At 54.9% G+C, this 27,091-nt stretch overlaps 10 protein-coding genes across 10 annotated transcripts; 5 read left to right on the top strand and 5 right to left on the bottom strand.

Annotated features, from left to right (window-relative positions):
• Positions 1–2,819: 2,819 nt before the first annotated feature.
• SCP_0114400 (hypothetical protein) lies at positions 2,820–3,121 on the bottom strand (the record flags this gene model as incomplete). The annotated part of the gene is made up of 2 exons (XM_027753663.1): positions 2,820–2,948; positions 3,002–3,121. 2 exons carry the CDS (start codon positions 3,119–3,121, stop codon positions 2,820–2,822), a joined length of 249 nt encoding a protein of 82 aa, XP_027609464.1.
• A 1,240-nt stretch (positions 3,122–4,361) lies between these two features.
• SCP_0114390 (Putative uridine kinase) lies at positions 4,362–5,208 on the top strand (the record flags this gene model as incomplete). Its single annotated transcript, XM_027753662.1, has 3 exons — positions 4,362–4,414; positions 4,479–5,071; positions 5,129–5,208. The coding sequence occupies 3 exons, from the start codon at positions 4,362–4,364 to the stop codon at positions 5,206–5,208; spliced, it is 726 nt and encodes a 241-aa protein (XP_027609463.1).
• Positions 5,209–6,161: 953 nt separating this feature from the next.
• SCP_0114380 (hypothetical protein) lies at positions 6,162–9,139 on the top strand (the record flags this gene model as incomplete). The annotated part of the gene is made up of 8 exons (XM_027753661.1): positions 6,162–6,267; positions 6,318–6,537; positions 6,588–7,074; positions 7,251–7,381; positions 7,436–7,552; positions 7,611–8,809; positions 8,866–9,048; positions 9,105–9,139. 8 exons carry the CDS (start codon positions 6,162–6,164, stop codon positions 9,137–9,139), a joined length of 2,478 nt encoding a protein of 825 aa, XP_027609462.1.
• A 382-nt stretch (positions 9,140–9,521) lies between these two features.
• On the bottom strand, positions 9,522–10,908 carry SCP_0114370 (Zinc finger and BTB domain-containing protein; the record flags this gene model as incomplete). The annotated part of the gene is made up of 4 exons (XM_027753660.1): positions 9,522–10,171; positions 10,230–10,257; positions 10,318–10,336; positions 10,394–10,908. The coding sequence occupies 4 exons, from the start codon at positions 10,906–10,908 to the stop codon at positions 9,522–9,524; spliced, it is 1,212 nt and encodes a 403-aa protein (XP_027609461.1).
• A 1,221-nt stretch (positions 10,909–12,129) lies between these two features.
• Positions 12,130–15,039, top strand: SCP_0114360 (hypothetical protein; the record flags this gene model as incomplete). The annotated part of the gene is made up of 12 exons (XM_027753659.1): positions 12,130–12,273; positions 12,333–12,497; positions 12,557–12,973; positions 13,025–13,074; positions 13,125–13,194; positions 13,245–13,271; positions 13,327–13,455; positions 13,515–13,816; positions 13,870–13,924; positions 13,979–14,030; positions 14,087–14,704; positions 14,753–15,039. The coding sequence occupies 12 exons, from the start codon at positions 12,130–12,132 to the stop codon at positions 15,037–15,039; spliced, it is 2,316 nt and encodes a 771-aa protein (XP_027609460.1).
• Positions 15,040–15,283: 244 nt separating this feature from the next.
• SCP_0114350 (COP9 signalosome complex subunit 7a) lies at positions 15,284–16,483 on the top strand (the record flags this gene model as incomplete). The annotated part of the gene is made up of 6 exons (XM_027753658.1): positions 15,284–15,442; positions 15,497–15,575; positions 15,633–15,721; positions 15,781–15,983; positions 16,044–16,376; positions 16,429–16,483. The coding sequence occupies 6 exons, from the start codon at positions 15,284–15,286 to the stop codon at positions 16,481–16,483; spliced, it is 918 nt and encodes a 305-aa protein (XP_027609459.1).
• A 330-nt stretch (positions 16,484–16,813) lies between these two features.
• SCP_0114340 (hypothetical protein) lies at positions 16,814–17,850 on the top strand (the record flags this gene model as incomplete). The annotated part of the gene is made up of 7 exons (XM_027753657.1): positions 16,814–16,841; positions 16,885–16,956; positions 17,006–17,135; positions 17,190–17,324; positions 17,386–17,506; positions 17,559–17,687; positions 17,743–17,850. 7 exons carry the CDS (start codon positions 16,814–16,816, stop codon positions 17,848–17,850), a joined length of 723 nt encoding a protein of 240 aa, XP_027609458.1.
• A 569-nt stretch (positions 17,851–18,419) lies between these two features.
• SCP_0114330 (hypothetical protein) lies at positions 18,420–20,632 on the bottom strand (the record flags this gene model as incomplete). Its single annotated transcript, XM_027753656.1, has 5 exons — positions 18,420–18,480; positions 18,540–18,617; positions 18,674–18,781; positions 18,837–20,174; positions 20,244–20,632. 5 exons carry the CDS (start codon positions 20,630–20,632, stop codon positions 18,420–18,422), a joined length of 1,974 nt encoding a protein of 657 aa, XP_027609457.1.
• Positions 20,633–21,498: 866 nt separating this feature from the next.
• SCP_0114320 (hypothetical protein) lies at positions 21,499–24,626 on the bottom strand (the record flags this gene model as incomplete). The annotated part of the gene is made up of 7 exons (XM_027753655.1): positions 21,499–22,182; positions 22,228–22,361; positions 22,417–22,620; positions 22,680–22,805; positions 22,857–23,051; positions 23,116–24,087; positions 24,134–24,626. The coding sequence occupies 7 exons, from the start codon at positions 24,624–24,626 to the stop codon at positions 21,499–21,501; spliced, it is 2,808 nt and encodes a 935-aa protein (XP_027609456.1).
• Positions 24,627–25,212: 586 nt separating this feature from the next.
• On the bottom strand, positions 25,213–26,820 carry SCP_0114310 (Glucan endo-1,3-alpha-glucosidase agn1; the record flags this gene model as incomplete). Its single annotated transcript, XM_027753654.1, has 6 exons — positions 25,213–25,470; positions 25,525–25,679; positions 25,738–25,951; positions 26,006–26,122; positions 26,174–26,589; positions 26,643–26,820. The coding sequence occupies 6 exons, from the start codon at positions 26,818–26,820 to the stop codon at positions 25,213–25,215; spliced, it is 1,338 nt and encodes a 445-aa protein (XP_027609455.1).
• Between the last annotated feature and the right edge of the window lie 271 nt (positions 26,821–27,091).

Genomic DNA, 27,091 nt, shown 5'->3' with positions numbered 1-27,091 from the left:
GGACAAACACAAGAATTGTAGAGCACATCGCATGTTCAGCCATGACCCGAGAGACCAAGAGCATGCAGAGACCATGTCATGGAGATAGAAGGCAACGCAGCACTCCTCGCTCTTAAGGTGACGGCGACGGCACGCCAGAAATATGTTTAGACAGCGGTCAACGGGCCAGTGAATCTGTGGATGGAAGGGCGCGGAACCAGCACGTAGTGTACGCCAGGTGAACTTGACCTTGGACACGATGATGCGCTTGGGCCGATGGAGGCCTGAACTTAGCACTAGTTATATGTACGTCAAGCTTGAAATCGCTACGTGGAATAGCCAATGTAGCTGGTGCAAGGTACACCAGAAAGCCTGTATAGAAAGGAGCACAGTGATGTAGTATAGCTCACGTAGCAGATGGTCATAGATAAGTGAGATCGTGCACCAAATGCGATGCATAAGCTATGTGGGCTAGCACACATCTTTCACATCAAGATTTATGACATAGCAGTGGGGGTCACAGCTATGTTCGCTATCTGCCCTACTCCGCCTATCTTCACATTGCGACTTCGGCTACCCATCAAACTATGTATTCTATCTGGCGTAGCCTATTCGTAGCAGACCCCCTACTAGAACGGCGAAAACACAGTGATTATAAGTGAAGAGATCAGACATTTTACGCCACACTTCTACACCATATATGATGGAGTTGCTGGTGACACCATATTCATTGGCGACTCCTCCCTGACTCCCAGTGAAAAACGCATATTCCAAGAACGAACCAAGACGCACCAGATCGCGGCTTGACTTGGACTATCGCAAGCGGTCGAACCAGATCTCACCTGGTTGAACACGTGCGAGACATCCTGTGATTTGACGCGTCGATCCTGTACCATGTCCCGTCTGAATTGCACTTTGCTCGACGTAAGGCCGCCATCTGTCGAATTTTGCCTGCACGCGTGTCTCGATTAGCTATATACTATATGTTGTACTTGTGCCCAGTGTACTTGCACCCACGCCGAGCTCATCATGTGACAGAGACATGGACGCGTCACCGTACTCATGTCGCCACCACGTCTGCGCTCTTGTCCTCCTGCATCCAGTCGCTCTGACCTCCAGAGCACGATGCTTATTATACCGGCCGATTACTCTCACTCAAGCTCATCCAACAGCTCCATGAGAGCACCCACCCCTCGCGTACTAAAGACACCGCCGCGGGCGAAGACGATGCAGCGGTAAGCTCGAGCTTCAAGAAGCCCATCGTCAAGGCACCGCCGAAAGCGTGCACACTGCAAGCTCGAGACACCGATTTTATATGCGGCCGAAGACACCGTCGAGAAGTGGCTCAACAGCCTTCTCTGCCTCAATGTGACGGTCATGCCACGCTCGAGTGCGCACAGCTGCCCGCACCCCGCACAGTGCGAACTGTTCTACATCTCATTCCCTGTCTAATCTCGCAGCAGTTCCGGGAGAACAAGTTTGCACTGCTTTCTGGTGCACGCGTGGTGCGCATTGCGACACATCCGGACTATGAATCCTCTGATGTGCCCCTATTGACGAGGTACGGCGACAGTTTCTGTGTCAGGCATCCAGGCACCTGAAATGTCCTTAAATTTACTTATCAGATGGTCGAGAGACCCCCTCTGGTGTACTTGCAGCGTTGCTGCTGATTATGGTAGTAAGTACTGCCTACGTGCAAGTGTGGATCATGTTATGCTAATCTTCCGATAAGAAGGCGATCCGATACTATCCACATTCGTTGAGATCCCCATGATCTTTCCATCTGCGCCTTCAATTGGGGGGCACTGACTAGCCCCTCAATCTCAAGCGGCTGGGCGCGGTACGCGTGCCGCATTCCAGGCTCCAAAGCCAAACGAAGACATCCGAGCAGTCCCGTCCGCGCGCCGCATTCGCCGATTCGCGACCCTGGCGCGCACGATAGACATGACCCGCATCGAGAAGTTGAGAAGTGGGGGGATGGGGCAAGTTAGGATGACCAGGTGAGTACAAGGATGTGGATGCGGACACGGCACGTCGACTTCTGGCGCATATACCGGGAAATCCGGGGTCAGAGGATCGATATTTGGGCGCGCGGGCGGGGGGCACATGGACCGAGCGAGGACCGAGCGCACCGAGGCGATCGTCTCGCACTGCGAGAGGTTCGTTTGCGGCGTCTAAAACCCCCCGCCCCCTGTAGCAGGCTCCGCGGTCACACATCTCTCTTCCGACGACCCCGACTAACGAGCTCGCCGGGCCTTTATGCACACTTCGAGCGCGAGAAGCCGTCTGGACGACCTCGACTATCCAGTCAGCCTGAGCGTGAACAGCTGCGCTTGCACCGACTTTGTAGCGGACCTCTCTACCTTATCTCATTCTTTATCTATGCTATGACACATATTCACTAACTCTACTTATATTACAGGTGTTGGGCAGCATCCAGGTGTGAAAACGGGGACGACGGCGAACACAGGGAGTGCGGATGTGTGCGGTTGCGCGCCAGTGCGCGGGTGCGTGCGCGGGCAGGGGGATGGGCGCGCGTGCGTGCAGGGGTGCGTAGGTGCAGGGGTGCGTAGGTGCGAGGGCGGGGGTACGGGCAGGAGCGGGGGCGGTGGCGGGAACGGGGGCGGGGGCGCAGGCAGGGGTGGGAGCGGGGGCGGGGGTGTGAGCGGAGCAGGTCGAAGTAGATCGCGCGATGTCGCAGGAGCTCGCACGACGGCGAGGGTGCTCACACGACGTCGAGTGTAGTCACAGTGTATTAAATCACGACAATACAATTATTATACAGCAGCTTAATATTCGACTAGATGCGAAATGCCTCGATTCTCCCGCTTGGCACTGTGCTAGCCTGCGACCACGTTTGATTGGGCTCGCGCAAGATCGCATATAGTCCAAATTTTCGCGGCTGGTCGCAGCTGGTCACAGCCACGACCTCGTGCGACTTGCTGCGATCTCACAATACGCGTTTTCCACTGGGCCTGACTGGTCAAGTTCGATCAGAAGATGCAGTGCAAAGTTAGCGTACCGGACAATCGGGATACGTTTCCACAACGGTCAGATACAAAGTAGTAGCACCGACTTCTGAAGATTCTGCACCGGAGAGATCTGGCATCAGGAGAATGGAAGGTGGGGGGTTCATAGGCATATGGAAAATCAGACGCCCTGCCAGCTGCCAGTACTTTAGACGTCAAGCCGAAGTTGGCTATGTGTAGTTTCCGAACTGAAAGATGCAGTCGTTCTCGGCGAAGCCTCCATTGGCCATCATCGTCTCATTGAAGACTGGATGGTCTAATAGCCGGATGGACACCAGGTAAAGCTTGGCTGGCATAGGCTCACCGAGGAGAACTGGAAAGAGACATCTCTCCAGGCCCTATAACAGTACCGCTGACGGGAGAATCGATGGTGTCATGTACTGAGCCGATTGTGTGATGCTTTCCAGGTGTCTGAATGACAAGGACTGTAGCGGCGGGAGAGAGTAAAGGAAATAGAGCGGCCACTTGCAGATGCATTGTTGGCGGTGAGGAGAAATTCTATGCTTTCATGACAGTGAACTGCTCTTTGATAAGTCTGCTTTACGGGCCTGGGTGTGGAAGCTCACGTATGATGACACGGGCAAGGCACAATATCCAGCCGAATTTTCACGAACCTGCTGACCATGGAACGATATCAGAGGAACTGTGGTTCCCTCTACCGACGACGAAGATTAGAGGTCATTAGTGGAAGCAATTGTGCTTTCAGTCGACGGGCGACAGGAGCTCAGTGATCGCCGAAGAGGCCGACTCTTCCCAACGGTCTGTATCAGACTGCCAACGTCTGGCAGGCTGGAACGTACAGGCACTAAACTACCTGAGCTCCTGGTAGAGATTCCAGAGTTATTCAAGGCGGTCAATGTATGCCGGGCGTGACACGATGCATCCCGCACAACAGATGGATATCGCAGCGGAGGCAATGACATTTAGTCCGTACGCCACACAAACAGTGGGTGACATGTACTAGAAGCATCTCCAGTGGACATTATGAGGACATTTTTGAGCCAACGAATATAAGTATAATTTAATGTACAGAGACATACCAGTCACTGAGGAGACGAACTGCGCTCGTTTAGGCAGTTGCCGTCTTTAATCTCAATGTTGTGGCTGGAAGAGCTGCACAAAACCAATACTTCCTGAATCTTGAGGCGTGACCTTCGTAGAGCACGTGAAGGGAATGCGCCGGTTGCAGTGCTATTTTATCCGTTTCTCCGTTTCTCGATCAAGTATTCGCGCGGACTAATATTGCTGAGAGTTGAAAGTCCCGAAGAGTCGAAGACAACTGGAACGAACCAGTTAGAAGTCGGTGGCAAATCAGACGAAATACAAATCGCTCTACATCGCTACGTGATCACCATGGATCGGATAGCAGTGGAACTGGCCGAGTATCTCGCACAGTTCCTCCAGAGGTCAGTCAGCTCAAGAAAAAGGCTGGACATGATATGACAACTCAACCTCCTTGCTGCGTCACAGCACTGATCCAAGCGCGCGCCTCCTAGTTGGCATCGCAGGCGTGCCTGCATCCGGCAAATCCACTCTAGTGCAGCACATTGTGGACTATCTTAACGACACTCTTCCGTTGGGGAACGAACCGAGTCGCACCGATGACACCACGAGAAAAGACGTTGCCGTCTCCGTCGGTCTTGACGGCTGGCACCTGACACGCGCGCAACTTGACGCGCTCCCTGACCCAAAGTTGGCGCACGACCGGCGGGGAGCGCACTGGACGTTCGACGCAGTGGCATACGTCGACTTCGTCAGAGTTCTCCGCCAACCACGTTCGGAGGAGGTCATCTATGCGCCCACGTTTTCTCACGTTATCAAGGATCCGACTCCTTACGCTGTCCCCGTATTTGCTCATAATCGCATTGTCTTGATCGAAGGTCTGTACACCTTCCTTGGGATAACTCCATGGCGAACTGCAGCAGAGATGCTGGATGAACGGTGGTGGATTGATGTCAGCGAAGAAGAGGCGCAAAAGCGTCTCGTAGCGCGTCACGTCGAGAGTGGTGTTGCGAAGGATCTGGAAGAGGCAATGTGGAGATCAAGGGAGAACGATGCGCCTAGTACGTACTCAACACATGAATGTGGAAATTCATGATGATTCTGAGATCTCACCACAGATGGGAGATTCATCAAAGAAAATATGCTTAAACCAACAAAGATCATCCACAGTGTCGAAGATCCCAGGTTCTCGTCATGAGCAGTGATTTTGTTTTCTGCGCCAACGTCAGCTCAGTTCTATATCTTAGTCAATACATGTGTCACCTTATACCATCCTATCCCACCTAAATACGATGCAGGCGCCATACATGCCTGCTGCGAGATTCACAGGGATGTGTAGAGCATATAGAGCTGATCCTTCGTTCAACGGTCCACCCCGAAGAATGTGAATTCCTTGACATAACCAAGATACTCATGAGCGTACAGTGAAGGTATCGATACAGCTAGGTTGAATTCACGACCTGCCGCGGAGGGGCATACTATCTCCCTGGCCGCAAGTCAACCTTTCTCTCTGCGGTAACTAACATGAAAACTGTGGGTTAAACGGAAATGTAAAGGGAATACGCGGACCTCCGGTGCTTACCCCAAGGTCTTCTGTCCATAGGACACTGCTGTTTCGACGCTGCGGTCCCTATCCATTGAAGAAGACAGTGCATGTGAAACACATGGCTACATTCTCCCCAAACTAGCGCAATATGTCCAATTCAATACGGAGGTAAGAGTACGAGTGTACTGGGACATCAGACACGTACTGAGCGGACAATCATCCCCCGGCATCTTGCAAGATGGGCAGCAGCCCTCATAGGGCACCCTGCATATGCCACAGACGTCGCCCTCACTGTCAACGTCGCCAACATCTGAGCCAGTGTCCCAGCGCCACTGTGCGATAGCGTGCCAATGTTTGACGATGACCTTCATGAGCCGTCGTGGTTCCGCTCCAGGCGTTGTTTGGCGCTATGTACGCGTTTACGGTCAAGTCATTTTTTCTTCTGTCCTTGTGCGATCACATTCTGCGGAAGCTTATACAATATTCACTCGTGATGGCTTCGATATCTAACTCCATCCATGGCCGACCTTTGAAGCGAGCAGACCCTTCCACCATTCAAAATAAATTCATGGTTGGGTACCAGGGCTGGTTCACCTGTGCGGGAGATGGCGAACCTGTCGGCCCAGGACATCATGGGTGGCTCCACTGGTTCAACTATCCCGTACCAGACGGCGGGCGACCCAACACTGACCTCTGGCCCGATGTTTCAGAGTATTCACCTTCAGAGCTCTATCCTGCCCCAGGTCTCAAGTTAGCCACAGGGGAACAGACCTTTCTTTTCTCCTCCCGTCATCCCAAGACGGTGCAGAGGCATTTCCACTGGATGGCACAACACGGCGTGGATGGCGCCTTTCTACAACGCTTTGCTGGGCAATGCGATGTGGAAGACGGCGGGAACTTGGGCATCAGAAACCAGCGGGACGAAGTAGGGGATCGTGTCAAGGAGGCCGCCGAGAAAGAGGGTAGAGTTTTTGCGATCATGTATGCCGTCTCGTACTCCTGTTACCATCGCTGTTTAAACGTACTCTTAGGTATGACGTCTCCGGTGTTGCCCCGGAACGCATACAGAAGGTGATTGAACACGACTGGCATCACCTCATATATGAAAAGAGCGTATTGGATAGCCCAAATTACCTACGCGAGAAGGGCAAAGCCGTTGTTACATTCTGGGGCTTTGGCTTTGCAGATTCTCGTCATGATCCTGCGACGGTTCGTGCTATCACTGCCTTCATCCGTAATAATACCCCCGGTGGAGCGTACATCATGGCTGGTTCGCCTGCCTATTGGCGTACGTCTACGAGCGACGCGGACAGAAATCCTGAATTCGTCAATGTTTGGTTAGAGGAGTTCGATGCCATCTCACCGTGGACAATCGGCAGATACGGGAGCCCCGAGGATGCTGATAGACATGAGCGGGAGAATATCAAGGGAGATCTTGAATTAATCAGAAAGAGAAATGAACACCAGCACTCAAAGCGGCAGATTGATTACATTCCTGTCGTGTTTCCTGGCGGATCGGTAAGCGTTCGTTCTGTGCGATTTCTCTATTTTTCTCGGAACGGGAAACGAAATTTAATAAATTGTTCCTCCTGATCACCTGCCCTTCCTTTTGTTGTCGCCGTCCTCTCGGGTTTTCGTTGCATTGATGCATATTGACAGCCAGGTTAACATGACTGATATTGTTATCTTCACAGGGCTACAACCTATCCGAGGGGAAGTGGGGTTGGAATGACATTCCACGCCGCGGTGGTCGCTTCTTATGGAGGCAGCTGTATAATGCGCGCAGGAACGGGATCCGCATTATCTATGGAGCTATGTGGGACGAGTAAGTGAAACTTGTCGATATATTTTCATGTTCACTGATTTGCTTGAAATATAGATATGACGAAGGAACGGCATTTCTGCCCGTTGTTCCGCATCAGAATCAACTTCCCGTCCTGGATAATTACAAGTTCATGGCATTGGACGAAGATGGCCTTGAACTACCCTCTGATTGGTAATTTGTGCTCTTCGTTTTCTCCGGCCTTCAACCAATATCTCGAATTGTAATCCAGGTACATGCGTATATGCGGCTTCGCCGTTGAAAGCCTACGAGGACAGCGTGAGATCGAAGAGGCGTTCCCAGAAAAGGAGCTGCAGGATTACTGGTCCTCACGGCCAAAGGGTGCGGATCTGGGCAGCGGATCGGCAGACCCTGGTGGCAGCAAGTCCAAACCGTTTGAAGAATGGGAAAAATTAGAGAACGAGGGAGGGAAGATCGACGACGTTCCTCCGCCCCCTTATTCGCTGGAGCTAAATGAAGCCCTTGCAGAGCAGCAATCTCGGAATGTTTCATCCTCTCCGCCTCAACCTAGAATCTCCACACGTCCCCCCACTGGACAATCGTCTAGACATTACACTACGATACAAGCAACACCGTCCGCACCACCTGTGGTGTCCACTTCTCGTCCATCTATTCCCTCTTCTCCTGTGAACGCTAGCCCACGTACCAGCCCCGTCGTTCCAGAAACTGTAAACTCTCTTGCAGATTCGTTCCACCGGCAATCCATCGGTCCTCCTCCGTCCCCTTATACAAGAACAGCTTCCACTGGTCCTGCTGCAAATCAAAGCACATCTCCTCCATCTGCTTCCGGATTCCATCAGTCCGTTTCACAGCCTCTCGCTTCGAGACCCAGTCAGTCGAGCTCCCCAGCATCCGCACCTTGGCCTCCACCGTCGTGGGGACTCCCTCCTGCTCAGCGCCCGCCACAACCTCCGCATCTCTCATACACTAGACCAAACCCGATGCACGACCGACCGCATTCCGGCGGAGGACCCAGTCCGCCTCTCGGTCACACCTATAGCTACCCGCCAGGTGCTACAAGCTCGCCGCCGCCGCCACTCATGCCTCGCCCTTACATGCCGATGTCCCACACAGAACACCATCCCGAGAGGCCCCAAGGCGTGCAGATGCCCACCCTCAACGTCGGCGCCGGGCAGTGCCCTGCGCCATACGCGACGTATGCTCGACGGTCGTCCCCTTCGCACCCGCACCACGCGAGACCCCCGGAGCATGGTGCTGAGAGCGTGCAGTTCCCGCAGGCGTACGCCCCGCCGTCTCCTCTTGACTACACCGGGCAGCAGCAGCCCTTCGGCGGCTATCCCTACCTCCAGTCGGGGCCGCCGCCCGGTCCTGACCCTCAGAGATTTCCCGCGCATTATGGCTCTCCGCCTCCCCCGCATCCGGGCCATTCCAGTGGTCCTACGCATCCCCGTAAGTACTCGCGCTCTTTTCGTGGCGTAAGATCTTATCCGCAATTATCTATGGAGGGCCCAACGGTCCTCCACCAGGCCAGAACTACATGTATCTCCCTCCTCCTGGGCCGCCGCCACCAGTCCCGCCCACTCATCCACAGCGCCCCGCCTATCAAGGAGCCGCACTCCCGGCTGGGCCGTCCCTCTCTGCCAACCCTGTCGGATACGCAAAGAATGCGGCACATGGTATTACCCAGGGTGCGTCATCGACGCCGGCTTCTGGGACACGCGCACCTGTTCACGCTTTCTGACAGCGAGCAAAGAATTCTACAAGAAGCATTTGAAATGAGGATCCTCTGCCGATGCCGCGATTGCTGTGTATTTATTCCTGTAAATGAACACTCTCGGCTGTAGAACTATATAGTGTGAAATTTCTTGCAACAGACGCTGCGCTGACGAACCATCGTGTTTAAGTGTGGTAACGTACAGCAGGGTATAAGTATTAGATATTAGTTTACCATAAGGACGAGTCAACTCGATAGCGATGCGATAGCCCACCAATACAAGACGGTCTCCACCGGAACAGAAGGGTATAAACGGTCAAGAGACGATACAAGCTGCGTGGAAATGAAAGCAAGCAGATGAAAGCATAGAGTAGATAGCTCTGGAACAGATTAAACTTTGAGCATGGTGCCACCGAATCGGACGGAATGAAAAGGGGGGATTACATATCAAAAAACCAAAATGCCCTCCGAGCTGGTATTGGCCACGTCCTTGCCGAGCAAGCCGGGCCCGGGGAGCCTCCCTCGCCACCCTTGGGGGTGGTACGGCGCTACGTCGGCGTTCTCGTCGAACGAGTCGCGCTCCTCCCAGACGTGCGCGTTCGCGTCCTGGAAGGGCTGCACGGGCGGAAGGGGGACGGGCGTGCCCTTGGATATGGGGGTGAGGTCGAACACCTTGAGGCTGTCCGGGACCCAGCGCGAGGGCGACGGGGCGCGGCGGCCGCGCTTCGCCCGGGTGGGTGGTCTGTCGCTCGAGGGCGTACCCGAGCTGTTGTCTGAGGACGAGGTGACCTTGCGCTTACGGCCGCGTGGGGGGGCGGGTGCGCTGCTCGTGGAGACGATCACGGCGTGCGTGGAGAGGCCGACACTACTCAGGGTGGAACTTGACTCGGCCGCGGAAAACGCGGTGCCTGACGTCGAGGTGTCTGCATCTGCATCTGCATCTGCACTTGCATCTGTCGCGGGAGTGGTGCCGGTCGGGGAGGTAGACACTGCGCCCTTGACCAAGGCGTTGGCTTGACGTTGAGCACAGCCCTTTGCGTGTCTGTTCAGGTTGGAGGCGACGCCAAAGCGGTGTCCGCAGGTCTCGCAGACGAAGGCTTAGAGTGGGGGTTAGATACTGGAGGGGCAGTTGCTGAGGGAAATTGGTATGCTCACCTTTCTCGCCGGTGTGCACAAGGAGGTGCTGGAGGCGAGCCAGGCGGCGTAAGAAACCGCGAAAAAAAGACCGAATCGGATACCATACCTTCTTGAGAGTACTAGGCCTGAATGATTGTCAGTGTGAGCAAGTCCGGGTATTCTAAGGATGGGAGAAGACCAACCTATCGAAGCTCTTGTGACACATCCAGCAACCATGCTTCTTGTCACGTTTTTCTCTTGAGGAGATACTAGCGTGAGGAGGCGGGGGAGTGTAAGAGTCGGACCGAGTTGGAGGGGGAGGGTCTGAGGAGGGAAGAGGATGTTCGGGAATGGTGGGAGCTGCAGGCTCCTCGGGCTGGAGGGGTTCTGTATGCTGATAGGATGGGTAGGGAACGGGCATGGGGGGCAGAGGATGGTGGAAGGTGGGTGGGCAGGGGTGGGTTTTAACCGGGTATGAGTACGGGAAGGGAGCGAGTGGGATGGAGAAGGAATAGGGATTGGGATAGCCATAGGGAGAGTAAGGGCCGGTGGCGTACTGTGCGGAGTAGAAGGGCAGCAGTTCAGGGGAGCACTGAATGGACGATCCGGCTGAGAAGTGGGTGTGCGTGTGAGTAGCATGGGATACGGCTAGTGGCGCTGGGACGCGCTGCGCTGTGCGCGCAGTGGACGAGCGCGCAGTGGTCGACGGGCCCTCCATCCTCGACGGGAGTGCGGCGCAGCGGGACTCGCGCGCGATCTGTTATATACTTTCTCATCTGCTGGAGAGGTACGTACGTACACGTTCTCGCCGATCTCCTCTGGCGTCCACTTCGAGTGCAGGCCCGGTCTCTCTTCGGTCATGCGCACGCTTCCCATTCGACATCTCGCTGCTTCTCCAAATCTGCGTCGCGCGCAAGGGGAAACTTGATCCCGACGGGGTGACCGTCGGGGACCCGGCGATTGGGCTCCCAGGGCGCGCCGAACCGGATCCGAACTGCTGGATGCATCGATGAACCTAGATATCCTCAGTCAGCTGGACTCCGACGATCCCGATCCAGAACAATCGCGCCAAATCCTGGGGCCCAGCGCCGCGAAATATTCCCGTGACTTCATTCAATTCTCCCAGCTGCGCACTCCGAAGCAACTCCCGCGCATGCTGCTGTCACTCTAGCTCACGTTGGCATGGTGTTCACCCCACCGATGAGCACCTCGGACGATGGAATGAATCGCCAGAACTCCCCATCGGTCCCACATCATCTCGCGCAATCCGCCCGCCCTCGCACGTACTACGGAGCCGACGCTGCTCCGCGGCACACTCAGGCGCCGGCAGCGTATCTGATAAATACAATACACGCACCCAGCCAACATGGCAATACATACGTAGAATCGGTGCACCTACCTGAATGTTGCTGCGTCGACTCCACCAGCTAAATGAATCGCCGACTCCACAGACAGCCTCGTTGTAACCAGAAAGCGGACTGAGCATTCCCAAAAAACCCATGACAGGCGGGCATCTCGGGCCATAACCTTCCCCACGCCATCACTCTATTTGTGCACACAATTACGATGCATACGCAGTCGCATGTGCGCGCACTTTACACAGAAAGAGCGTCGTGCGTACTAAACTGAGGTTGCAACATCGACAATGGAGCTCCCAGATTAGCCCTGCAAGTATATACAGAGCTGCATGGTGGAGGCACTCACTGTATGCTCATCAAGGGTAGCACTTCTCAGAAGCCAGCTCTTCTCGTACGGTTAATCAATTGCTATAGTGAAGGGAGAACACGCACGCGATGGGCGAGGAGTGTCACACTGTGACGTGTTGTTGGTCCATACTTGGCGTTGTTTATTTCCAAAGCTCTTGCCAAACACGCAGGCCCAATTCGTTTCGAATCACTCCAAAACCGTTGACGCCGACCATTCAACAGGCCTTTCCACGATGCCCATCACCGCACCACAAAAGCACGAAATCGATGACGTCATCAACGTCCTTTTCAACGCGTCGAGTGCGCGTGGCAAACGCCGCCTCGCGGATATGTTCCTGGAGTTGGTGGACAGACAGTCTTGGCCAGAGTATTACGAGGTCGCTTTTTTCCTTGATCTCCTCATGTATTCGCCTTACGTTTCAACCCGTCCTCTCAGGTAATACCGGAACCCCGTTGTCTCGACGGCATCAAGGCGACTCTGGAAAAGAACAAGTACAAGGATCCGTTGAACGTGTACAACGACCTAAACCTGGTGTTTCTGAACGCGTTGTACTACAACGAGGAGAGCAGCCAGATTTCCAAAGACGCACGAACGCTCAAGGTAGGCATCGCCTGTTTTAAAACTCCGAACAGCTGTACGTATACACGCGCGCGTTGCAGGCAATGCTGGACAACGAGTGGAAACAGCGCTCGATCCTTCCGACACCCCGCGAATCCCCACCTCCGTCTTCGGCACAGAAGACGCACAAATCTGCAACTGCAGCTGCATCGGCGCCTGCACCTGTGGCGACGGCGGCCCCACTAGCCAAGACACAGCCTGCCCAACACGCGTCGATCGCTGTCGCAGCGCCTGCAGCAGCCCCTCAGGCCGTACAAGTAACTGTCGCACCAAAGTCGCCGGAGCGCCAGCAGACGCCGGACATGGACGTCGATGTGGGTGGGACGCCGGAGCCGGAGGGCGTCGCCATCGATACGGCCAGGGATGGGGAGAGCGAAGAAATCGTGTCGCAGCTCGAGAAGGGGCTCCCGAGGTGGGAGGGCTTTGGCGACGTTGGGTGGGCGGAGGGGCTCGATCCCGTGAGTTTCCATTGTTGAGCTCGGTATATGCGCTCCACTGATGGACCACAGGAGCGGCAGCTGGACATTGTGCGCGCGATCTCGAAACATGTCGACGCGAAGTAAGTTTAGCGCGACATCTTCTCTGCTATGCTGACCCTCTCGCATCCAGTGGCACTCGTCTCGCAGCAAGTCTCGATGCCTTGCCAGAGGAGAGTTCCATCCCGGAGCTGTCGTTCAATGCACGTCCACCGATTTATCATTACTATCATAATTTAACTGTCTCCTGCAGTTCCCCCTGTCTCTGTCATTGATAGAGGCGAGTAGCTTCGTTCTCGCTACCTCTCCGTGCATCTGAAGAAGTGATGTTACAGAATCGAACGCTCATGAAGTACTACAAGTCTTCTAAAGACTTTGACAAAGAAATGTCGCAGCTATTCCTCAAGGCTCGCAGATGGTTTGAACCCGGAAGCGAGGCCTATGGCAATATCCTTGTTCTCCAGGTCAGCAAAATGTCTACTTGGGAGACCCTAAATTTGGCTCAGACGTCTTTGTATTTCAGCGCCTCTACCATGCTCTAGCATCTTCCAGTCCCCCTAGTGGTCCTCCCTACGCATCGACCACCAACTTTGCCTCGTTGCGTGCAGGACCGGGCACGGCCAAGCCCATGCACACGACCGAACCAGAAGGCGTGCACGGGGTGACGACTTACCGCGTCTCGACCAAGGACCGGACGTTCGTCGACGAGGTGCAGTTTAAAGGTTGGAGCATACACCTTGCCGACTGGTTGCACATGAGCAATCCGGATGATCCCAGCAAGCCGATAGTCGGTCAGGTTTTCAGATGCTTCACTTCGGATGAGCCGTGAGTTTGTCCGTCGTGTGTCTGTACTGCAGTCATACTCAAATGATCCGCAGAGCGAGAAAAGGACAACCCGGGGTCACAGTCTGTTGGTATTACCGTCCGGAGCAGGTGGGCTCAATCTCCAGTGTTAATTTAACTTACTTCGCTCATTAGCTCCGTCAGACATGGCACCCGGCCAATCGTCAGTTTTGGGAGAAGGAAGTATTCAAGACCAGTGAGTCTACCAACACGCTCCTCCGTAAATCTCGATTTAATCGTGATTTTGTCCAGGCCACTTCGCAGACCACCCTCTCGAAGACATCATTGAGAAAATCGCCTGCCAATTCACCGCACGCCATATCCGTGGCCGCCCACGACCTCCGTTCTGGTACCCCGGCTGGCCTCTCTACGTCTGCGACTCGCGCTACAACGATCGCGAGCGCATCTTCGTAAAGATCAAGAACTGGAATTCCTGCGTCCCTGAGGAGGTGCGCAAGAGTACCGAGTTCATGCCCATATATCCCTTCGAGCGCACCGTATTTCCGCGGCGCTTCGCCAGCCCGTTCGTGAGCGGCAAAAACGTGAAGGGCCCCGGCGGCATCGGGGACGTAATCGAGAGGGTGGAGGGAGAGAAAATTGAAGGAGGAGGCACGGGCAGGAAGCGACCGCGGCGGGCTGCTGCTGCCACGACTGCGGGTTCGAGCCGCACAGAGCACACAGACCGCGTCGGACCTAGCAAGGGTTTGTACGTCGGGGCTTCCACTGGTGCGCCTGCTGCACAAGTTCCGTACCAGTATGCACAAACTACGCAATATCCACGGCCGCATGACCGGACCGTTGTGACTGCTGCAGGGGGTCTGGCCAATCTCGGAGGCAACATTTCCACCGAGAGGCTTCCTCCAGAGACCGGTATGTTTATTCTATATTTGTAACTGCGAAAATAATATCTCTCGACAGCGAAACAATTCGACCGCGATCCTCAGACGAACGAAGTGCTGTGGTTCGCCTCCCCGCCAGTCGATATGGCGCACACCCCGGCGCCACAGCACAGCCTGAAATATTTGCACTTCATGACCAAGATGCGGAAGAATGCCAAGCGACCGCACGATGCTGTGGAGGGGGACGGGAATGAGCAGACGGCCACTGCTCCGAAGCGGAAGAAGCCAAGGTCGACCGTTTCAGAGGCCCTCCAGTCTATGATGACGAAATTTCGGGTTGACTTGTCCACACCTCCGCAGCATTGATCTTTGCAGGTTGGACGTTGATAAATGCCGTTGCTATCACGCTACTGTATTTTTTGTACTGTATAATTAGGTACCGTACGCTTCTCACCATTATTGCACTGCAGCCACTGGGTTGTTTGGCCCTGATGTGCAACGGCTTCTGAATCTAACAGATACAAACATACGCTTCCCAGCCGAGCTTGCGTAAGCGGCACTGCCGCACTATCCCTGAGTTTGCCTTCATCCTTGACCACAAATCGATACCATGGATTTGGGATCACACTCTACCGCAAAGCTAGAACCCTTTCTGCTGATGTCGAAATCAGCAAAGGGCGCTGCTGCTGCTAAATTGATTCAGGACGTCACATCCGCTCATGGCGTGTTTGTCTTCGCGGAGTTGCTCGACCTTCCCAACATTCGAGAGGTGTGAGGTCTGCGTAATGGACATCAGAGCTCTTCTGATGTGAGGCTGTACCAGCTGGCTAGCAGCGAGCAACACTCTCCGTCTTATTCATTGCTGCAATTGTTCTCCTACAAGACATACCCGGACTACCTCCGTTGAGTCACATCATTAACGGGATTGTTGAGTTCCACCTGATGGCGTCGGCTTGCAGAGCATAAGGATTCTCTGCCTGCTCTCAATCAGGCACAGATCACCAAGCTGAAGCACCTGACTCTGGTATCTCTAGCCATGGAAAGCCGCGTGCGTGTTGCTCGTTGTATTCGGCGATCTGGAGTATTCATTAATACAAATATACACAGATACTTCCATACTCCCAATTACTCGAAGTTCTTCAAATGCCCACCATCCGTGAGCTGGAGGACCTCATCATTGACGCAATTTACCTTGAGATCATCCGCGGCAAGCTCGACCAGAAGGAACAACAGTTCGAAGTTGAGTATACCATGGGGAGAGATCTGGAGCCAGGAAAGATCGAGAGGTTGTTGACGTCTCTGCAAAATTGGTGCGTCCTTACTCGTTGATCCTAGGCTCTGCCCATGACTGACGAGTGTTCGCTATTCAGGGCATCCACGACGTCGGCCGTCCTGGCCACTCTCGACGAGAAGCTTGTCTCGATGGCGGCAGATGTCGCAGAGAAAAAGAGGACGAACGAATTCTACGAGCAGTCGTACCAAACGAACCTGAAAGAAATCCTGGATAAGCAGAAGGAGATAAAGGCGGGATTGAGAGCCGCAGCCTATCCTGGACGCACGGGCCTGACAGCCGCTGGTATTGCTGAGCGGGACCGGGAAAGGGAAAGAGAGCGGCGAGAACGAGAACGCGAAAAGGAACAGGATCGCGAGAACAATAGCATGGATGTGGATGAGCCTACCGAGTCTAAAGGCAAGAATCGAAAGTGAGTACTCGTCATCTTCCATTTCGGCTCGAGGTTTATGGTGTTATTGCAGAGCACCGCAACAGGACTCTGCACAGAGAACACAGCGAAAGCGGAACCGTGTCTAGTTACTCCCTGACAGATAAAGGCAATCATTGGACTCTTTCTCGTCCGTCCTCGTATCCCATCTGTTGGTAGAACATATCCTGAGTTGCGTGTTCGCCCTCTGTGGATCTGCACTTGCATGTTATAGTCCATCCCTGTACTTCTAGTCGACGCACTATCATCTGTAATGCACTGTGTACGGTATATATATACGCAAATATTGTCAGTGAGTGGGCTACAGTATACAGCGAACCGTCTTTTGGAGGAAGTTGGATCGCCAAATTCGTTTGATCCGCCCAAAACGAGCTTGCAAGAAAGCCACCAGCTCATACACAAAATTCCACACGGGTATAATGAGCAACCAAGATATTTCTGAAGACCGTCAGTAATGCATTTACCTGGCCCATACTGATCATTGTCCTAGGCAGTGACGATATTCTACGCTCTCTTGCAGGTTCTCCAAGCCACAAAGCAGAATCCTACTACGAGCTCAAAGGTGCGAACCCTGATATCTGCAAGAACGCCCTGACAGCCGGTGCATACAGGAAAAGGTCTTCCGAGGCTTTCGTCGGCCTTCGCGAACGCCCAATTTCTGCCGGAGGAGCTCGAAGACTATGTGACCATCCTCGTAGATATCGCCGATGTCCTCGGGATCGACGACCTCTCGTTTTCGAGGTACATATTATGGCATTCGTCTCGTTTTGCCTGACTTCTTTTGCCTCCTTCCAGCTTTTCCAATGCGATTTGCAGCCTGTCCAGTGAAGAGTTATCTTTGAAGCGGTCTTCTCTCCGTATGCAATATGCCCAAGATGAACTTTTGGCCCACCTCGCATCAGCGGAACACCTGGAAAGCCTCACACAGAAGTAACTACTCGATCCCCGTCTTAGTGGCGACTTCTGAACTTAACTAGACTCTGATTGGCAGGTGGATCAAAACAATTCAGGCAGAGCCAGACCCAAACGCTAGCGTGTCGGCGCTTGAGAGACGCAAAGCAGCGCTCTTCGCAAAGGCCAAAGAGTATCAAGCAGAGCTGGACGCCATAATGGTCCTTTTCCTGCTGAGGTTCGCTTTACCTGAACTAACTTAACCACTTATAGAGCCAGATGCCTGAAACACCTCCCGTGACAGCGACCCAACTCCACGCCCTGCACAAGGAGCTGAAAGTGAAAGAACAGCAGCTCAAAGAGAAGCGCGCAAGGGTCGAGGCATTCCAGGGAGTTCCGCCAGTAAGTGTCTCATCCACCGTCTTGCGAAAGTCAAGTTGATTGCGGAATTCTCCAGAATCTGGAGCTCGCACGGCACGAGCTGAGAAATGCGCGAGATGAGCAGATGAAGCTGATCCAGCTTAGGGAGAGACTACTTGACAGGATGGCAAGTGGCATGAATTGATACTGCAGTTCCTGAGGAAAAGGCGAATGAGTGCACCGCAAAATCGACCTAGTGAACGATCTGTATTCTTCATTGCGAGAAATCCAAAGACATTGGAGATATACATTGACTTCTTCTCTTCCAATAATCGTACAATAGTAATATACAGATTTTACTCGACACGAACACCCAGTATATATAAAGTATGTATGCAACTCCGCACCAACTCCCCACCGCTGACGCCAGGTCAAGTCATCCACGAGATGTCCGTCGTCAATATTATCGGAGACGGGAGACAACACGACACACTGTTGTACACGAATAGAAACGCAAGTTAGCATGTAAGTATTTGCCGCGAGCTCTCGGTTCCAATGCGAGTGTGCGGAGGGTTCGGCTCATAACGTACAGACGACAACAGCAGTAGCAGCAGCCCAAGGGTGGCCGGAAACACAAATACGAGAAGGAAAGCAGCGAGGTATAAGCCAGACTGGATGATGCATATCTAGATGCGTTAAGAGTTAGATGGGGTGTACAAACTGCCGACGGTCCATTGCGAGTTTGAGAAGAAAAGAGAGCGAAATGGGATTCTTTCATTGGTCAAAATTGCCGGTGCCACCCAGGGAGGCCATCCAGATTCTGGTCTTGTACAATCTGGCCATCGAAGTGAACGTGAGCAAGCTCATTTCCGGGGATGAAAATTTGACACGCACCGGAATAATTCTCGCACAAGTTCTCGGAAATCGATCCGCTTCTCGGCGACAAAATAGAACGTTAATTTACGTCGATCCCTGGAAGAGTGGCTGGTCAATCAGGGCCAATCGTGGAGGAATTTTGGGACGCGTACCATTGGTATTCTGCATCGACAACTTCCATGGGCAGTTTTCGCTGCCGAACTTTACTTCTACATAGCTCCAGCGCTTTGGCTTCATCTTGCAATTTAGACGCGAGTCCGCTGACAGATGCACCAAGTGAGAATCAGTAGACTTCAAAAGGGTGTCGCCACGTACTGCGTATCCGAATGTTGCGCCTTCCCATATATCATCTTTGGATTGATATCCTTGCCCCCGCTCGGCCCAACGCCGGTGGGACTCGTGGGCACGCCGTGCGCGTCCGCATACCCAATGTTCATTAACTTCTGCTGCTTCTGGAACGCCTCCACCTCCGCCAGCGTAATGGTATCGTTCACGACTTTTCCCAAGTCCTTCCCACGGTCGGCCTCGACGATCACGAGGTCGCCTACACGGATGTCGAGCGTGAGGTCCGTGCAGTAGAACAGGTCCGTACGCCCCGCCTTGAACTCGACGATGAAGAGCGGCCACGAGGTCGGGACGGAGTGCAGCGGGACGCCGCGCCCGAGCTCGGTCAGCGGCTTGCTCGCGTCCGATGGGCGCCGCTGCAGCTGCAGCTGCTGTGCGTAGAGGCTCGGGCGCAGCACGGACGGCGAGATCGGCGAGGGTAGCACATTCTGCTCTGGTATATCTTGGATGCCCTGGCCGGGCACGAAGCGCGCTAGGACCTGGTGCGACACCTGCCGGCCCCCTTCTCTGCCAGCACCGCTGAACAGGTTGTCCTGCGTTGCAGTGTCAAGCTGGCCGCGGGACGGACTTCCGGCAGAGAGCCCGCTGTCGCTGGGAGAGCCCACGGGCTGGCGAGATGCAAATGAGCCGGCGCCTGAGATGTTGAGATGGAGCGGCTGATATGGCGAGACGCGATCCGCTGAGGGAGGGCTCCGCGACAGTGGAGCGTAGATGGGAAGAGAGGTGGGTTGGCTGGAAGGATGCCCGGACGCTGGCGGGCGCGACTCGTTGCGTGCGTTGAGGCTGAGCATGTTGAGGTCATCGGCAAGTTCCTCGTCCGTGAGCAACAGGCCTCCTCCCCCCGCGAACGATGCGGGGTGAAAAGTGCCAGAACGGACAGGCTCGTCGGGACCATCCGCACCTGGGGCATTGAAGCCGACGATGGTCGGCCGTCGCGGCTGGACGACACTGACGCTGTGGCGTCGGCTGGTCGTGCCACTGCCGCCGCCACCGTTCTCGTCTCTCGGGGGGTTCCTAGCCCAAAGCTCGCGAAATGCGGAACTGTCGTCGAGCAAAATCTGGCCGACATCTCGAACAAAAGGGCTCACGTTCGAGTGATCCGTGATGGAACCATGAGAATAGCCATTGGAAGAAGACCTCGCAAGTCCCCCGAGGGAGCCATAACGGCTGCCAGGCGGCTTCATATCGCTGTATCGCGGGATGCTCTGCGGAGGAGTGAGGGTCGACTCTGGCCAGACGTTCGCCGAGCTGCTTGGGACCCTGGTGCCGATGGGACCTGGCCTCATGGTGGCCAAGGACTGCGACCTGCTGCGAGTCAAATCGACCGCGTAAGTACGCCCGCGGTTCATGGAGGAAAGAGCATATCGCTCATCGTACTGCTCGTACGGGTCCTGGGTGTCGGAGAGGGCCTCGGACTCGTCGTCCTCGAATGTGGACGCAAAGCGAGAGTCGCGCATGGCGGAAGGAAACATGGCCTGGCCGCTTGGTGGGGATGAGGAGAAAGAAGCGCTACGCGTGGGAACCGACTGGGGCAGGGAGCCATTGATGGAATTGGGGTTTAGGCCTGAAGAGAGGCGGGGCCAGACTGCTCCTGAGTTATGGCGGACAGACTGGTAGGGGGACGAGAAGAACCCCTGGGTGGAGGTTCGCGGGGGCTGGCTAGCGGCGCGTTCTCTGGTAGGTGTATCGGAGCCATGTGAGGACAGGAAACGGTTCTGGCGATCAGCGTCGTCAGCAGGGTGCTGGTGGTGATTGTCTGACTGCATCAGGGCTATAGATGGAAGACCAAGGGTCCGAAGCTGTTCGTAATTTTGGACGGACGCCAGCTTTGCCAGAAAGTCGTGAGATACAAAGGGCTGAAGGTCTACGGGGATCGCACAAATCTTCTTGAGCACGCACGGAGGATGGTTCGGGTTCGGGTCGGGTCGTCAGTCTGCGGCAAGTGGCGATGAATTGAATAGGCATGCAGCGGTAATAGGAGAAGCAGTGGACATACGGTGGGCGTTGAATGTATACAGATCGTGAGCTCGTAGACTCTAACCCGTGGCACGACTCTAAACGGGCAACGGCTGTGTGTTCGTCGAGGAGATCTAGCTGGAGAAACAGGCAGAAAATACGTGAAATAACGGGAGAGGTAGAGGCTACAGAGGTGTCTATGTGTGGTGAGGTCAAGAGGGCGGAGGACAGGCTGCAGCGTCGGGCAGCATGATGGGGAAGAGCAGCTGATGGGCTGGTCACCAGAGCGCACTGGCGCCCCTGTTCCCGAATTGGCAATCCGGGGTCACAAGGTTCCAGCACCGACCGCCGGCGCTTCCTTCCCCACAGCTCCCTTGAAAATCCTCCGTCTACGCTACCTCCAGAACGCCTTCTCTTCCAGCCCCGCAATCAGCCCATCTTTTGTGCCCACTCCCGGCGAAGTTGTACCCGGTGTCCCGCTGTGATGTCGCAGCGGGTCCAGGCGCGCCCCGCTCTCTGACGGCGTCCAGTACTGCGGGCCCGACAGATGGCGGGAGCATTCCGGGCTGGGCTTCCACCACCGACGATCAGCCCATCCGGATTAGGGATAGACCCGGAGGACCTCTTGGCAGATGTACACCGTCGGAAGGACCTCGCAGCATGACGTACCCACACGCTAAACGTCGAACACTACCTCCGTCGCCTTGAACGCCGTGTTCCCAGGCCACACCCTGATCGGCACCTCGCACTCCACCATCTCCGTCCGCACACTCCGCCACTCGTCTTCGCTGCCCTCCTCGTTGTCGTCGTCGTCCGAGTCCGCCAGCTCGTCCCCGTCGTGGTACCCTTCGTTCGCCGGCCCCAGCAGCGAAGACGCCAAGTACGACATCCACGACCTTGCCGTGCTCGGTGTCGTCGCTGCCTGCTCCGACGCACCGAATGGGTTCGCATGCACGCGCAGGTCCGGCCGTTCCAAGGGCGCGATGCTCGCCGCAGCCTTCCACGACGTGCCCCACTCGCCCCGCGGTCCGTCCTTGACCAGGTGCTTCAGCCGCAGCCCATCAGCACTCTGGCGCGAGGTCGGCGACGCGACGGCCACAAGCAGACACAGCCTGACTTTCCACTCGAGTCCGCCAGGCTGAGCTCCGATCTGTCTCGCAGAGTCGCCGGGCTCCCCACCGATAGTCACCTGGAACGCCGGGCTCGCGTCTGGTGGTATGTCCAGCGAGAATGTGGTGCGAAGCGTAGACACCACGAAAGACGAGTGATGCTCGGCGTGCACTCGACGCGTCTGCCGCGAGCTTGCCGGTGAAGAAATAGCCGAGGGCAGAGATTCGTGCGCCTCGAGCATTGCCGAGAGCTGCGCGACATTAAGTAAGATCCGTTAAACACTGCCAGCTCTCACCTTCAGCACCCGTGCCCGACTTGACCGCTCGTTCAACTCCACGACACCTAGCACAGTCTCTCCGAGCCGGTACGCAGACTTCGTGAACGTGAGCACCGCGACCTTTACGCCATCCTTGTTTACGTCGTAGGACGCTTGAATGGTGCGTGGTCAGCCCATTTCGATTAGATCTGATATAGGGGCCCATACCTTTCTTCGGATTACGCGTCAAGATCTCCACCGCTTGGCGGCATCCAGTGAGCCCGCCCGCCTCCTCGCGCTCCCGGTCTCGCTCAAGATCCACTGGAAGGTCCAGCCGGACGCCTCCAGTGCTCGGGTGGTGAAACACAGCCAGAAGTCCCCGAGCGTATACCTGGAGGTCTTCAAAAGTTCCCGACCGCGACGCGGGGACGCCTGCCAAGCGCGCAAGATATCAGATTGCACGCGGGATCGAGAGGATAAGCACACCGCACCTTGTAGAGGGGCCAGATCGCTCTTCTTCGCCGCGATCCTGGATTCCTCGATCACCTTCGCGGAAAACTGTGAGCCTCTGGCCTTGCACGGCCATAGGAGATCGTACGGCATAGGTGCCCTCCCCACTGACCGATATTGATGAGTGTATACCCTCGCGAAACGGAGACACGACCTACCGACGACGTTGTTGTACACCCGTATAGGAACCTTCATGACGCGACTGCTGCTGTTTGCTCCTGTCGGCCCCAACCCCCCAGACGGCAGAGACGAGGGAGAGCGACATATACCCAAAATAAACTGGTACGAGAATCTCAACACTCTTCCCTTGTGTGTCGGTGGGAGCTCCGCGGGAAGGACGATGGTGTATGTGTCTACGCAAAGCGAATACGCGGATGAGAACGAAACAGCGGTTGGGAGGCGCGAGAACTCACGCACAGGTACGTGATTCGCCTGGTGCGAGGCTGAGGTCGACAGCAAGTAGGGACGGCTGCACCTCGAACGTAGGAAGCGGTAGTTCAGGGTCTGTCTCCTCCTCTGCGACTCCCAACCCCAGACCAATCGGACCACCATTATCCCCGTTCGAGAATAGAGAGAAGACAGACGCCGTTTGTGGACGCTGAGATGGCATCCAAGGCTGTGGCGCTGGCGAGGACGGCATCAGAGAGGTGGGGGAAAGAAGGGAAAGTAGACCCGCAGAGAGGGAAGACGAGCGTCCATGCGAGCCTCTTGTTCCCATACTCGAAGATGCGCTGTACGCGTGATAGCTCATAGAGGAAGTGATGTCCATACTGCCCCCGCCTACACCCTTGCGCTTCAGCAGATTGGAACGGAGGTAGCTAAGCGTCTGTGCCTGCTGTGCGGTAGTCGTTGAGCCCGGTACCGGGCTGATTGCCAGCGTACCAACAAGCTGCGCGTACGAGTAGAGGATGAGCTCAGAGTTCGGAGGGACGAATGAGGACGAAAACGTAGTACGCGAAGGCTGATTGTTTAAAGCGACTGGCGGAGGGCCGTGTCCGAGCTGTGGTGGTCGGCGTGGGGGACCGCGGCTGGGACGCACGACGTATTTCGCACTTCCGTTCGTGGCGGCCGTTGTCTCCGTGCTGGTCGACGAAAGCTGGGTGCGGATGGTAGGAAGCGTAGAATCAGGCACAGGTGAAGGTGCGAACGGCGTCATCGGTGGGACGGGCGAAGAACTGCTCTCAGCTATGGGGTCCAAAGAGAGGGAGAAGCTGGATGAAGACGTGCTGGGTGATGTGGTGAAGGGAGATTGCAACACAGGTGGTCGCAGCTCTTGCGGCTGCAGTTGGCCATCCAAGATAGACTGCTTGCGAGCGTGTGGGTGACTGGGTGCAATAGGAAGCGAAGCCGACCTTGCCAACGGTGAAGATGTTCGAGGTGAGGTGGGTGCTAGGGCGAGTCAGGTATAGTACCGCGACAGAAATACGGAACATACAAGCATAAGCAGACTCTGTCACTCGCAGGGAGTTGATGGAAGCCTTGCTCTTCAGATCATCTTGTGACTGCTCTTCCAACTCGCTGGACAGTACGGAGATAGAGAGTGACTTCGTCAATACCCTCTTCCTCATTGGGTCCATGGAATCGAGTGACTCATCCGTCCCAGCTGGGAGCTGCTTCTGCCCTATCAGACCCTTCCTGGTAGAAATATCACTGACGCCAGCGGTGCGAGCCAACAGCGTCGGTACAGCCGTACGCGGATTGCCAGGAGATGTCGGAGGACGCGCCAGAGGTACAGAACTTATGGAGTGGGCAGTCCGCTTGTGCCTGCTCGATACAGAATGTGAAGCAGACCTAGCGGGAGGGAGTTCCTGGGTGCGGGTGTTCGTGAACGTAATAGTGACAGAGAACGGTTCGCCAGCGAAATAAGATGCTTGAGATGGGGCGACGACGACGCGGATGGCATCGTCAATGAGAGTGGTATCAGACATAGCACTAATATCAATACAGTCGGTGGTGCAAGGACGGGGTATACTGAACCGCGGGGTGTTGCCGGCGAGATCGTGCTGTTACGAGAATGAGAAGGTGAAGATGAGAAGAGTGTACACAGTGGTCCTGGGAAATCGTTCTGCCGGAATGTTGTGAGTCACCCGAAGAGTCTGGATATACCCACGATTTCACAACGAAGCCAGCGAGGCAAAAGGACGTGGCGAGACGGACAGCATCTTGCTCCCAGCACTTGAGCATCGACGCTGACTTTGGCGCCTCCGGAAGTGATGCGATCACGTGCATTAAACTCAGAGCCACGTGGAGATGGCGCGTTCCTTGCGCGTCGCGTCGCGTTAAGACCTAGTCTTGTTACGTATGGTGTTAACTCTCGCATCTTGATTTCATCCTAACAGACCCATGGAGAGGATTGTTCATTTACATCTTTGCATTTAAATTTCAACTGTACACTGCATTAGTTACTAAGTAGTATCCCTTACAAACAGCCCGTCATAATTTTTTCGTCGCAGAAGTCATCAATTTTTTCGTTACATAACATCGAGCACAACTCAGAGATCACCAAACATCTCACTACGGGGAAGCAGCAACAAACGCGTTGAAATTGTACGACGGCGGCTTGGTGTTGAACTTGAAACTCGGCGGTGCGAAATTCACCGTCGTGTTCGTCCCCCGCACCACCACGGCAGTGACAGAGCAGTTGGTGGAGAGTGGGAGTTTAAACTTCGTCAATCCAGCCGGGGCGAGGGTCTTATTGGTCGTGGATCCGCAAGATAGTGTGACGTTCGCCGGCGACATGAGCAGGGTAACTCCCCAGAGGTAATCCTGTGTCTGCAGAAACTGGGTTGGTGAGGATAGCGACTGGAAAAGCATAGAGAGACGGACCAATTGGTAATTTGTGGGTTTCCCAACAGTGTCCAAAGGTGCCGTGGCGTTGACGGGGTAGAGTCGCGCCCAAAGGAAGACGCGGTCCTTGGAGATGGTTGGGTACTTGCCCGTCTGGTATGCAGTGATGTAATAGGTCATGAGGTCAAACCAGCCTGGAGGAAGATTGATGATCAGGCGACGCGACCGCTCGTGAACAAACTTGTGACATGCCTTGGTGATCAAAACCGTTGACCCATGCCTGCGAATTCGGTTGCTGGCCCTCAATGGGGCCTATGTAGTGTGATTCTCCATAGTCGTTCCACGAGACCACTTCCGTGAATGGAACCTTTGTGCGGTTCGCGATGAGAGTTTCCCACCGCTGGGAGAAGAGCCAGTCATCCCCGCGATAGATAAAGTTCTTGTTGTAGGAATTTACACCGTAGTGCTAATAGCCATAACCTTAGCGACATGAACGCATGGAGAATGAACAAGTCCATACCGTGAAGAACCACGGTGATTGTGCAGCCATATAAGATTTGGAGCCAAGCGCAGAGATATATTGCGCATCAGATGTGAAATTGCTACTGTAGTTACCCATCGGCCAGCCGGAGTTCCACTGCAACACAGATGAGCGACGAAGCCTTGAGGTGCTAGAGGAAGGACCCACGTTGAACATCCCATCAATCACCGAATACGTTGAGAATGTATTCGGAGCAACAAAGAACGACGGGACGAAATAGACCGACGGCACGTTAGTCTTCACCGCATTAATCCAGCCCTGATTAACGCTCGACGCCCCGAACTTGCACGACTCTCCCGAGAACGTCGACAGGAACACTTTTCCGTTGTACAGGAACTGGTTAGGGTGCGAAGCATAGCTCTTGATGTAACTCTGCACGGAGGCAATATTGCTCGCGCTCGAGCAAGGGAGGGATGTCATATCGAGCGAGACGAAGAGCTTGAAATTCGTGTTGTTGGACTTTGCGGCTGCATACGCGTTCGCGACCTGCTGGGGCTCCCAGGAGTCGCTTCCAACGTTGAGAGCGAAAGCGCTGATCCCCTTGGATGCAGCCAGCGCAATGTCTGGACAGCCAGCAGTAAATCATCGGGGCAATGATTAGGGTGAGGAGACAGACCTTTGGCCCAAATACTTGTCGTGTAGTTATAAGTATTGCCGACGATGTGATGGGCGAAGACGATCGGTGTAGTCGTATTCGTCGTTGCTCGCTCGGCCAAACCTGTTCCCGCCAGATCATCCTCCCTCGCTATTTCAACGTCCGGAGTAGCAAAGCATGACAAAGATACAGCAAACATCAGTAGGAAAAGCTCGCAGAGCGTTCTGAAATGGGTCTGCATACTCAAAAGATTGGATAGAAAGCAGAGAAAGTAGGTGCTGTGCCAGACAGCGAAAGAAGAATAAGCAGAAGAAAGAAAGTGGAGGCGGAAAAACGGATGGCGGCCGTAGAGGTCAATGAACGAAGGCGGATAGAGTCTCACAGTCACTCAAGATGCCTTAATATTCTGACCATTTCGATTCTGCCCAAGATGGGGGGTCGCATCCAAAAGTAAATCTCGCAGTCTTCCT

The sequence above is a fragment of the Sparassis crispa genome, assembly GCF_003851025.1.
Source record: "Sparassis crispa DNA, contig_000000F, whole genome shotgun sequence".
NCBI classification, from domain to species: domain Eukaryota; kingdom Fungi; phylum Basidiomycota; class Agaricomycetes; order Polyporales; family Sparassidaceae; genus Sparassis; species Sparassis crispa.
Note: the sequence above shows the minus strand (reverse complement) of the source record. Positions and strands in the feature narration are given on the sequence as shown.